The sequence below is a fragment of the Podarcis pityusensis genome (assembly GCF_964106645.2).
Source record: "Podarcis pityusensis genome assembly, chromosome: 1".
Classification (NCBI taxonomy): Eukaryota; Metazoa; Chordata; class Lepidosauria; order Squamata; family Lacertidae; genus Podarcis; species Podarcis pityusensis.
In genome coordinates, this window is record NC_138028.1 from 113,346,535 (window position 1) to 113,358,379 (window position 11,845).

At 44.8% G+C, this 11,845-nt stretch overlaps 1 protein-coding gene across 2 annotated transcripts in view; it reads right to left on the reverse strand.

The window, feature by feature from the left end:
- The window catches only part of ZNF804A (zinc finger protein 804A), a 260,558-nt gene extending 253,436 nt beyond the window's left edge, over nucleotides 1-7,122 (reverse strand). For both annotated transcript variants that reach the window (XR_013991148.1, XM_081023472.1), the window contains exon 1: nucleotides 6,559-7,122. Coding sequence is in view for 1 of the 2 variants with exons in the window: in XM_081023472.1 (XP_080879598.1) it covers nucleotides 6,559-6,669 (111 nt within the window). In the remaining variant the exon portion in view is untranslated. The remainder of the gene's footprint in view (nucleotides 1-6,558) is intronic.
- Between the last annotated feature and the right edge of the window lie 4,723 nt (nucleotides 7,123-11,845).

Here is an 11,845-nt window from a genome sequence, read left to right on the forward strand (position 1 = left end):
GGTTTTGCCGGAACCTGCAAATTGTTCTTTGATGGCAACTTAGAAGCAGGCTGTCTCTGAGATAGTCCCTACCCTGTGGAATGCTCTCCCCTTCCTGTTATTCAGGAAACCTCAACATAGAAGTGTTCTTCCTATACAGGGTTACAGGGAAGCAGGCAGAGGGCTTTCTCAATAGTGACACCTGCCCTGTGGAATGCCCTCCCATCAGATGTCAAGGAAATAAACAACTACCTGACTTTTAGAAAACATCTGAAGGCAGCCCTGTTTATGTCTGATGTTTTATCGTGTTTTTAATATTCTATTGGGAGTCACCCAGAGTAGCTGGGGAAACCCAGCCAGATGGGCAGAATAAAATAAACAAATTATTATTAATTATTATTATTATTATTATTATTATTATTATTATTATTAAAAACATGCCCCTTTGCCTGTGAATCTTGATCGTTAACCCTGGATTCTATAGTCCTTTAGTTCTTGATCTTTCTGCTTTTTGAAATGGTTTTAAAAGTACCATCTTTATGACATGAATCACTTCAAGAATTTCTTTATAGTAAGTAGTATAAAATGTAAACAATAAACAAAGAGTTGAATTGCGTTGCAGAAGTTAAAATGGAATACTGGCACTGCAATGGAGAGCGGGGGGTGTGTGTGTGTCTAAGTACAGCCCTACTTTCATTTCTTTGAAAGCTCCCTCTAAAAGAAATTCCACTTCCTTTCCAGATATTTTCTTCCATTGATTAACTGCTCCTATAGGCTGGGCTTTTCCTGTACTTATAACACACTATTTTTGGCAAGGGATTATTATGCAGTGGCAGAGCAGATCTTTGCATGCAGAAGGTCCAAGGTACAATCTCTAGCATCTTCAATTAAAATGATCAGGTGTCAGATGATACAAGTGATTATTATTTTTTTAAAAATGAGAGGAAAAGGTCTGGTATTCTCCATAAAGTCATTACAGTAAGTGCCACACTTTTAAGGGTTTTTTTGGGGGGGGGACAGTTGTTGGTACTGCATACCCTTGAGTACCCCCAGAAGAAGAAAAAAGCAGGATGACAGGATTCTGAGATGCTGGAGAGACACTGTTAGCCTGAATAACAGCACTGGGCAGAATAGTCTGACCTGCTATATCGTTGCTTCTTGTCTTCATGTTGCATGTGAGAGTTTTGAAACAGTTGGTATGTTTTGTCCAGCTGTTGTTGGGCTAATGCGAACAATTCTTCTGTGCTCAAAATTTATTTCATTCTAATTATTTTGCTACTTTGCAGTTAAATTAAATAAAGTCCTGTCATGGAAAGGAATCTTTCTAATACAATTCCAACTAAATCCCACCATAATTTCTTTAGAAATACATAAAAATAAAAAATAAATAAAAAATTGTCCAGTAGCACCTTAGAGACCAACTAAATTTGTTCTTGGTATGAGCTTTCGTGTATCTGAAGAAGTGTGCATACCACAAACAAACTTAGTTGGTCTCTAAGGTGCTACTGGACATATATATATATATATATATATATATATATATATATATATTTCTACTGCGTCAGACCAACACAGCTACCTACCTGAATCTAGAACCATCATTTCTTTGTAATACACATCCTTTGCAACTTTATTGTGAATTCTCTACATACTTACAGTGCAATCATATGCATAGCTACTTGGAAAGTGGAAGCGGGTGGCGCTGTGGTCTAAACCACTGAGCCTTTTGGGCTTGCCGATCGGAAGGTCGGCGATTTGAATCCCCATGACGGGGTGAGCTCCCATTGCTCTGTCCCAGCTTCTGCCAACCTAGCAGTTCGAAAGCACACCAGTGCAAGTAGATAAATAGGTACCATTGCAACGGGAAGGTAAGCGGCATTTCTGTGTGCTCTGGCTTCCGTCACAGTGTCCTGTTGCGCTAGAAGCAGCTTAATCATGCTGGCCACATGACACAGAAAGCTGTCTGTGGAAAAACGCTGGCTCCCTCGGCCTGAAGCGAGATGAGCGCTGCACAGCATAGTTGCCTTTGATTGGACTTAACTGGGGTCCTTTACCTTTATCTACTTGGAAATAGGTCCTGTTGAGCTTCATTGTACTTATTCCCAGGGAAACATTTACAGGACCTCAATTTTCACTACATAATTTTAATTACAGCATACAGCGACACACAGCATCAAAGCTTGAGTTCATTTCCGTGCTCCTTCTGAACATCAATTACACCCATTTACCGCAGAGGCAAGGAACCTGTGGCCCCCCACTTAGTAGTGAACTACAGCTCCCATCATTCCTGACTGCTAACTATACTGGCAAAGGCTGATGGGAGTTGGAGTCCAACAATATATGGAGGACCACAAATTTCCATCCTGGGCTTACAGCATCTTATCCAACCTTTACATTCACTACAATGTTCACTCATGGTTTTCTTGATCCATAGCCATTTTCCAGTCTCACAGCTCTTGTGGTCTCCTTCCCTGTCCCCCAACTTCTTTGTTCTTCAGTTTCCTTTTGCATCCTCGTCACGGCGAAATATTTCCCTCCGTCTCATAGTAGAAATGAAAATGATGTGATCATGGGCATAGCTAGGGTTTATGTTAGCAGGGAGCAGAAACTCAGTTATTTTTATTGATTTACTTGACCATGAATGTGAGGGTGCTGGGGTGTCACACTTTCCTACTACGGAACCGATATGAATGGAGGCTCTTCATTTCCTCTATTTAACACCATGTAGCTGCCCTTTCACAATCATCTCTTTCAAGTCACTCACAAGCAGTGAAGCAAGCGAAAAAAAGACCTAAGGCACCATCACCCCTTCCACCCCCAACTAGAAATTTGAGAAAGAGCAATAAATCCTCAGATTTGTGCTTCTTTGCTCACTAGATCAGGAGTGGGATTAACATCTACTGTCCTCATTCTTAAGACCACAACCACACAGCAAAGTTAGTTCAGAGGAGAAAGAGATGAGAGCGTAAGAGAGGGGGATAAACTGCTCAGCAGTGGCCCCTCTTGGCCAATGGAGAAATTGCACAAATGCAATAAAATAAACTCCTTTGAAAGCTGAAATAACCAGGGCCCTTTCATTACATCTAAAATCATAAATTGCTCATTTAACCAGTCTTATGGGTTTTTCTATATCTGATGTTCCCTGGGAATGTATGCACTTCCTTGCCGACAAAACAACGTGGGTCTCCTGCACTAAAGTTGATTATACAGTGTTGATGTCACAAAAAGCTTTTGGTAGAAGTTCATTTTAGCTTCAGTCATGTGTGTGCATATATATGTATATTCATTTCACACACAGAGAGAGAGAGAAAGAGATGCACACAATTTTTTGGTGGAATGATATATCTACATTTCTTCAGGACAAAGTCAACCGTCAATCAAAGACTTAATAAACAGCACTGAAGTTATTCCATGAACTCTGAAGAAATGGTTGCTTTTTACCACACTCTACAACTAGCAAAGACTTTTGACAACAGCTGGATTTGGGGTGTGAGCACAGATCACAATGGACTTGCTACTTTGGGGACAACTGAATTGTATATATTTCACCATAGATTACAACTTTTAGTTCAGCAGTTACATTAACCTGGGGGCACTGCTTAATCTATTAAAAGTTTTAAATACTAATAAATCAGGAAACCCTTTTAAAATAAAAATTCTGACAGAAAAACTGTGGGTGGTAAGCACTAACTTAGATGATGCCTTCTTGCATGGAACACATCTTCTAAGGTGGTGCCTGCTTGGACAGTGATGGGGAAGCTGCAGCCCTCCAGATATTATAAGGCTCCAATTCCCATCAGCTCCAGCCCACATGGTCAATGCTAAAGGAATACAAGAGTTGTAGTCCAGGAACACCTGGATAGCAACACTTTCCCCCTTCCCATCCATGATCTAAAAACAAAAATGAATAGCTTTTTCCATTTGTCCTAATATGTAAAATCATGCAACTTAATTTCATTCTTTAACAAAGTTAACCTCACTGTCTTCAGTTGGGTGCCAGCTCTACTTCTTTCCCCTCCTGTCCATTATGCTGTTAATTTGGTTCCTTTTTCATGCATAATGCCCCTTTCTATTATGTATCAAGAAGAGAAAGTCAAGATTGCAGACTATGTATTTTTTACTTATGAAAAACCCCATATCTCCCTTGAAAGATTTTTCCACTTTAAATTACATTTAAGAAGTACATTTACATCCTGGTTGACTGGGTCTGTGAAATAATTTTGCATTCACTTCCAAAAAGAAGTGAATTTCATTTTTGAGAGCATTAGGTTGTATTATAAGAAGATTTTCCTTATATTACCTTTCAGGAAATCTTCTGTATCACTTTCATTAAATTAACTTTTTAAAAACAACAACAAAAAACTCTCCCCAAATACCGAAACTGAATTAGATTTGCGGCAAAGGCCAATTTTGCCACATGCCAAAATAACTTCAAGGCAAAACAAATTATGTCAGTACTCAGAGATTGGTGACATTTAGGACTTTTCTACATGAGAATGTGGTACGTAAGAAAATATCTTAAGATTTGCTCCCAATCATGCCGAATAATAAGCAGATAATTGAACTTTCAGATGTATTAGTGGTACATGACAAAAGGCATTTGACATATATATTTTTTGGAATGTGATCAACATGACATTTCAAAGTGCCACTTGTCACCAAACAGAACTTTACAGAAGTGCATCAACTTGAGCTGCGATCCTCCACAAGGTGTAACATTAACTTTGTTCCAGGCATCTGAAATATTGCAGCAAATCTTCCCTTGCCATTGGTAACAAATTTACCTATAGATATTTGAGATAGGAACCCATTTCACCTGCTTGGAAGTACATTCCATTGACAATATGGGCACTTGCTTCCAAGGAATTGTATTTAGGATCACAGTTGTTAAAGACACAGAGAAAATTCTGTATACACAAACCAATCATAGCAATGAAAGCTCAGGCTAGTGAACAATGAAGGTAATAAGATTTTGACACAGTTTAACCAACATGGATAGAAATGCTTGTGGGCTGCTTGCTAATTTCATCAATGAATCATTCTTGCCTTATTGCTCCTTAAAGAGAACAGCACCCAACTTGGCATAATTCATACCATCTTCCATTATTATTTCATAGGGATCTCTGTGTGTCCCTGCTTGATGAAACATGAATGAATTTAACAAGGTGCTTCCAGTGATAACCATAGAAGAGAGCGCCAATGTTTCCTAAACCAGTGTCATTTTCTATTTAGTGTAATTTATTTTAGGACTTGCCTCAAACTTTGCTCAGTCACTATATTTACAGAGAAATCACAAGGTAACCATCTTTAGCAAGCATAGGAAGCAACTCTTCCACACAAGGGACATGTGCTGAATTCCTGCTGCATTGTTGCTATAGAAAAGTTTCAATAAGCACTAGTGAGAAAACAGCGTTCCTCTCTCCAAAGCTGGATCCAGTACTATAGAACTTTTTCAGGGCTCTCTTGCACATGGTGACAGGTCCACAGTGGGTAGCCTTCCTGCATCTCATTTGTCATATGAAGAAGCTGAACTTCTTCAGAAAACAATTTCTTCCAGCGTCAACAATTTCAAACACAGACACAACAAATGTGATCACTCTCAAGTCAAAACAAGCATGTGTTCGTCAACAGATTTAACAGAAGAGTTGCCAGCCAAACACCCCACCTAATGTAATTTGGCTGGCAACCTGAATATACCAATATATCATTGAGGTAGGTGTGCCTTTAGTGCATTCTCAACTCAAGCCACCCCATGGGCAGTTAGTCAGCATCAACCTTATGTGCAAAAGAAGCTTACTCCTGAGGGAGAAGGTATAGGAGTGCCTTCTTAAGCACTTGGAAGTCAAATGAGAACAGGTGTGCAAGACTGTAATCCTAGATACACTATCTGGGAGTAAGGTACATTGAAAGCAGTGGGGCCAACTTCAGAGTAGACATGCATAGGATTGTACTATAAGTTGATTTACATCCCCTTCTTATCAACAGGGGGATGCTCCGAACTACTATCGTTCTTCAACAACCTCCTAATGAAAAACTCAATAGTTTGAGCCTCCATCTGCCTTTCCCTTCACTTTCTGAAGACCCTCACACCCTCTTTCGTATTAAACAAAGCTGAACCAGAGCTAGACATAAGAGGGATTCCACTTCCTCTGGAGTCGTAACCTCTACCAGATAACTGCACAGCTTGTTTTAAACACTCTGCCCTCCAAGAGAAGAAGGACTCGAACTAACCACTGCTTCGACCAATAAGCAAGAGCATCTGTGCCCCTTCCACTGGGGGTTACGGTAAACCAGGTCCCATCACATAACGAGCACGTTGGAGAGCCCTGTCCAGGAAGACCCAGAAGTAAACCGACAAGAAAGCAGGGGAGACTGAACACAAGGTAATCGTTTTTCCTATCCTTTAGCAAATCTATCTCCACCAAACCGACAGAGAACCTTCCCTGGAGCGCGCCGCTCGGAGCTGTCCAGGACGCTGCGGTGCTGAACCCAGAGTTAACCCAAGCGAGGCATCAACACATAATGGAGCGAGCGAGGAAGAGGAGAGGGGGCGGGCGGGTGGAGAGGAAGGCTCCTTACCAGAGTTTTGTTGCCGTTCTTGCTGAGAGGACCTCGGAAAACTCCCTTGATGTTGCGAAAGTGCCCATTGCTGAGGTGCGCGGAGCTGATGACAATGTAATAACACTCCATGGGGCAGCCGCCTCGTGGGCTGCTGCCGCCGCTGCTTCCATGCACCCCGAGGGTGCCCGATCAGCCGGAAAGCAAGGCTGTGTGCGCGCGCGCGTATGTATGTGCGCGCGCGGGTAGGGTGGCGGTGCGAGGAAGCGGCGATGGGGTGGCGGCGGGAGTGGGTGGGGAAACCCGGGGGGAAGCGAGCCCGGAGCACACACAAGGCGCGCGCACCAGAGGCATGCACACCGCGCTCCCTCCGGCTGCTCGCTCCAGCTCAGGCGGTGGAAGTAGCGGCAGCCCGGCTCTCCCTTTCCGCAGGGTGGGGAAGAAAGAGCGAGACGGACAGAGACACAGCAAGCAGGCGAGCTTAGCAATGGCCGGAGCCAGCAGGCATTGACCACGGTCTTCCCCCCCCCCCTTCCCCTCAGAGCTGCTGCTGGAGGAGGAGGAGAGAGAGGAGGAGCAGCTTTAGCATCTCTCTGGCTTTGCCGAAGGAGTCTGAGCTGCTGCCTCGCACAGGCATGGTGCTATTATAGCGCGCAGCCTTGCCGCTCCGCTGCACTGAGCCAATGGCAGGGAGCCACTAGCCGGGGAGCTGTCAGAGGAGTGCATCTGTCACACGCCGCCTTCTCTCCTCCTCCCCCCCCCCACTCTCCTCCTCAGTTTCCCCCCTCCCCACCCTCACTCTTGGCTCAAGCCCTCCACAGAAGAGGGCAATAACGGACAGAGGAGGAGGAGAAGCGAAGAGGGCGCCCCCGCTCCCCACATCAGCTTCTTGCTGCCGTGGCCCAGGTAAAATATAAGAGAAGGAAGAGAGGGGAGGGGGAGAATTTTTAATTTTTATTTATTTAGGTAGGCGAGCGAGTGTCCCTGACTGGCTGGTCGAGGGAAGCCTTTCCATCAGCTGCAGCGAATCCCCTTTCCCTAATATGTGACATTCGCAGCTGCTTGCCTCGCTTGGTTGGGGGGGGGGGGAGAATCGTTCCCGACAGCTCCCGATGGGGGAAGCGGATCGACGCCTGCTGTCGGGGGTCAAGGCTGTGGTGGGATCCTGTGGAGGTGGGGGAAGACTGCCCCAGCCACTGCCTCGCTGCTTACAAGCGACTCTCTGCTATGCGCGCCAGCTCAGTGGAGCCTCCACCACCAGGGAATGTATATCCGAGACCAAACGCTGCTCCTCTTTCTCTCTGCCTTGTTTGCGGGCTTCCTACTTGCGCTTTGTTGGGATACAGGAAGCAGAGCTAGGGGGACTCCTTGCTGTGGGCCTCCTCCCCTGTAGTAGTCCCCCCCTGTACCCTGTCATTGCCTGCCTGCCTGCCTGCCGTCGTGAAGCAGATCCCAAGCGAAGAGCAGCTGGGCTGCCCCGCAGGACCGGATTTTTCAATGTCAGGGGTTGCAACCTTTGGAATCTCGGGGTGTGCATGGGAGAGCAAGAAGCAGGAAAATAAATGCTTCCTTCTGGACGCAGGCTTTTCCTTTCCACCACTGGGGAAACTACATACGGAGGCGATGGGGAAGAATCAAAGGCTTCCAAGGCTTTCCCAGCCTCAGCGCCTCTTCTCTTTCAGGAACAGACCGCGGGACTTGGAGAGAGCCGGCAGCTTTGCCTCTCTTTTGTAGACTCCCCCCTCCCACCTCAAGATTTGATGCCACCGTGGCCACGCCCCCTCCTCTCTCTCTCTCTCTCTCTCTCTCTCTCTCTCTCTCTCTCTCTCTCCTCGAGCAGGTTAACCCTTGAAGGGCGGCCCCGCAGCAGATCAATACTTCTTCCCGCTGTGCCCGGGTTTTCGGGGGTGGTGTGTGTGCTGCCCTCCCTTGCGAGCACTTCATCTGTCTTTTGGCGCTCCGGTAGCGCGTGCTTTATTGGGTATAAACGGGTCTCATTAGCAGGCACTTAAAGGGATCAATAGCCAGCCAGCGGAAAGCCTGGGGACCATTCCTCCTGCAATGGATTTACAGAGACTTTTATTTCTTCCTCTAACCCGAAGATGGCTTAATTGATGAAAAAGCAGATTGAGGCGCACGCTCTGCCGGGGGTGCCTCTTAAGACGCAGGCCGAGTGGAGAGGCTTGCTGGGGGCTGCATGGAATTTCTTTTCGGAGCTGAACAGGTGCAGAGCAGCACCGCAAGAGTTAAAGGGATCTGTGGCAATAAGAGAGAAAGCTGCTCTTGGAGCTATTAATATAATGGACTTCCAAAAGCCATACCGGGTTTCAAATACTTACCAATTAAGTTGTTGATTTTAAATTTTATCATACTTATTACGCTATTATGCCTGACTCCTAGAGGCTGAGGTGGCTTTAGGCCACCCCAAAAATATTTCAAGGGGCCAAAGGCCTCCCCCCAAAAAGTTGATAGGCATTGCCATTCAAATAGTGTGTGTGCACTTTGTCATGTGATCGAATATGCAGAGTACCAATTCAAGTTGGTACCCCTGTCTGTAGCCATTCTTAAAACATCTGACATTATAATTCTAAGAAGGTGAATACCACCCACCACCCCATCTTGGCTAGTCTGGTTTTTTAATTGGGGTCCACACATCGTTTTCTTCCAGAATGAGTGGCAACTGGGTTCCTGTTGTTTTTCTGTAGTCCACACACAATTTAGGTGTGCTGCATATTTTGTGCCCCTGTAAAGCGCTTTTTGAGAAACTACGTTTCTCCTCAGTGTGTCCATTTGAAAACAGATACAGGTAATCCCAGAAATGGAAATGTCTCCACAGCTGCCCAAGGATGGTGGCATGTACAAATGTGGCAACCATCACTTCCTTCTTCATTCACCTGGGGTATGTGCAGGAAAGAAAAGGTGTGGATAACCTAATCAAGGGAAGAGTTTTCAAATATGTACCAGTAGCCACACCCAACCTTGGAATAGAAGGATCTAGAATCAATCTAGCAGCACAGTGTTACTCAAACTTGGGTCTCCAGCTGTTTTTGGACTACAACTCTAATCATCCCTAGCTAGCAGAACCAGTGGTCAGGGATGATGGGAATTGTAGTCCAAAACCAACTGGTGTCCAAGTTTGAACAACACTGTAAGCAGCGTGTTGAGGATGAGTGTAAACAATCCTGGGTTGAGAAAAACTACAACTTGTTCCTTAGACTACCAGCCTTCAGATAAACAGATCATGATGGCACACAAGTGGCTTGTGGAGCACAATCATAGAAACGTAGGAATTGTTTAAATAAAATTAGTCAATAAAATAGACCTGGAAGGGACTACAAACGGTCCTCTCAGTTACCCCCCTGCCAATACATCCAAGTCATGTTTACTCTGAAGTAAGTCCCGCTGTCTTCAGTGGGGCCTTCCCTCCAGTAAGAGAGTTGAAGGTTGCAGCTCTAAGATGGATCCTTCCAGAAACGTAATGACGCTTTTATTTCATGGCTTTTTTAAAGGCTACAGTCCTCGGCACACTTTCCTGGAAGTAAACTGCACCGAACACAAATACTTCCCAGTAAATATGCATATGGTTGAGCTGTATGATAAGGAGAAAGGCAAGACAGCAAGGAGGGCACAGTTTGAGCAATAGACAGACAGTCGAAAGAACCACCCAAGCCATTTTATAGAACTTCCGTATGCAGATTTAAAAATATATAATTATGGTATATTAAAAAGTGGAAGCTTTGTTGAAGGGTTAGGGTTTGAGGTGGATCCTTCTGGTCTGTAAAAATAACAATCTGACCCCTTCCTCCTAAGAGGTTAACATTACAGCAGACATAGGGGAAAGTGTCCCTAAAGATGATGTTGGACACTCAGACCCATAATCCTTGGCCATTGGCCATGCTGGTTCAGGAGGAGGAGGAGGAAGAGGAGGAGGAGGAGGAAGAGGAGGAGGAGGAGGAGGAGAAGAAGAAGAAGAAGAAGAAGTTGTTGTTTATATCCCACCCTTCTCCCAAAGGAGCCCAGGGTGGCAAACACCGAAGTGATAAAACAATAGGATTTTTTTTTAATGGACATATTTAAAACATTAAATATCTGCTGGGGTGTTGGATCCTACCAGTATCTGGAGGGCCACAGGTCCCCCCCCCCCCCCGCTACATTAGAGGCTAAGCTACGGAATGAGCAAAAAGCTCATCAGCTTGCAAGAAGAGTCTTAGGCAATGATTCTTGTCAAACAAATGCTCTGAAGCTAATGGGGGAAAGAGAGTGCATATCAGAATGCAGGAATTTAGCTCATTATGGATAATGACTGCCAGGAGGGATCTTCCTGGCAATATCTCTAGAGCTACATTTCTTTGCTATCCACTTGGGGGAGTCTGGGAATTTTCTAAATAAGGTCCATGTTTACAAAACTTAGGCTTAAGGCAGAAGTGGTGCTGGGTATTTTGAATACATTACCCTGGCTGTTTCTCCCCGCTCTGCCCCACATGCACACACATTAGAAAGGAAAGCAAAAGGGGGGGAACGGACTTCTGGCACTGTGAAGATAGATATCTTGTGTTCCTGTAACGGCCGTCTCAGAGGTCATTAACAATAGAGGCCACAGGGCAGAAGGTGGTAGAGCCAGATGGAGGAAGCCCTCTGATCAAAGCTGAACATTTTAAAATTGTACTCATTTCAGTGGGGCTTACCCCTAGGTAAGTGTGTAAACTGCAGGCTAAAATGCTGGATGAGTTTGGGAGTGAGTTCTGTTGAAGTTCAGTGGGTCTGACCTCTAAGTAAATATGCTTGATATGATACTGTAAGTTTTCCAATTCACATCCTGTAAGAGTCAGCTGGAAAATGAAGTCATAATAACACTGGCAGCAGCAACAACAATATTTGTAGCAGTTACAATATGAACTGTGCTTCTAGAAACAATGCCTGGAAGATGAGGAATTCTTTAGCATTTAAGGGCTTGCTGCAGATAAGACCTTGTAACTGGGAGGCAATAACGTTGTAAGTCAGAGACCGAAACTGGAATCAAACAATGTATGAATCCCTATCATTCCATTCTACTCAGTGTAGAAAGGAATGATAGGAGCTTTTGTTGTTAGACTGTGACTGTGACTCCCCCTAGCCCCAATCACCATGGATGATGGTCAGGATGGTGAAGAGTTGGAAGGGGTCCTGTGGATCCTCTAGTCCAACCCTGTGCAATACAGGAATATGCAACTGTCCCATACAGGGATTGAACCTGCAACCTTGGCATTATCAGCACAGCACTCTAACCCACTGAGCAATATCTTGTTCCTTCACAGTGCCTGTCATATCT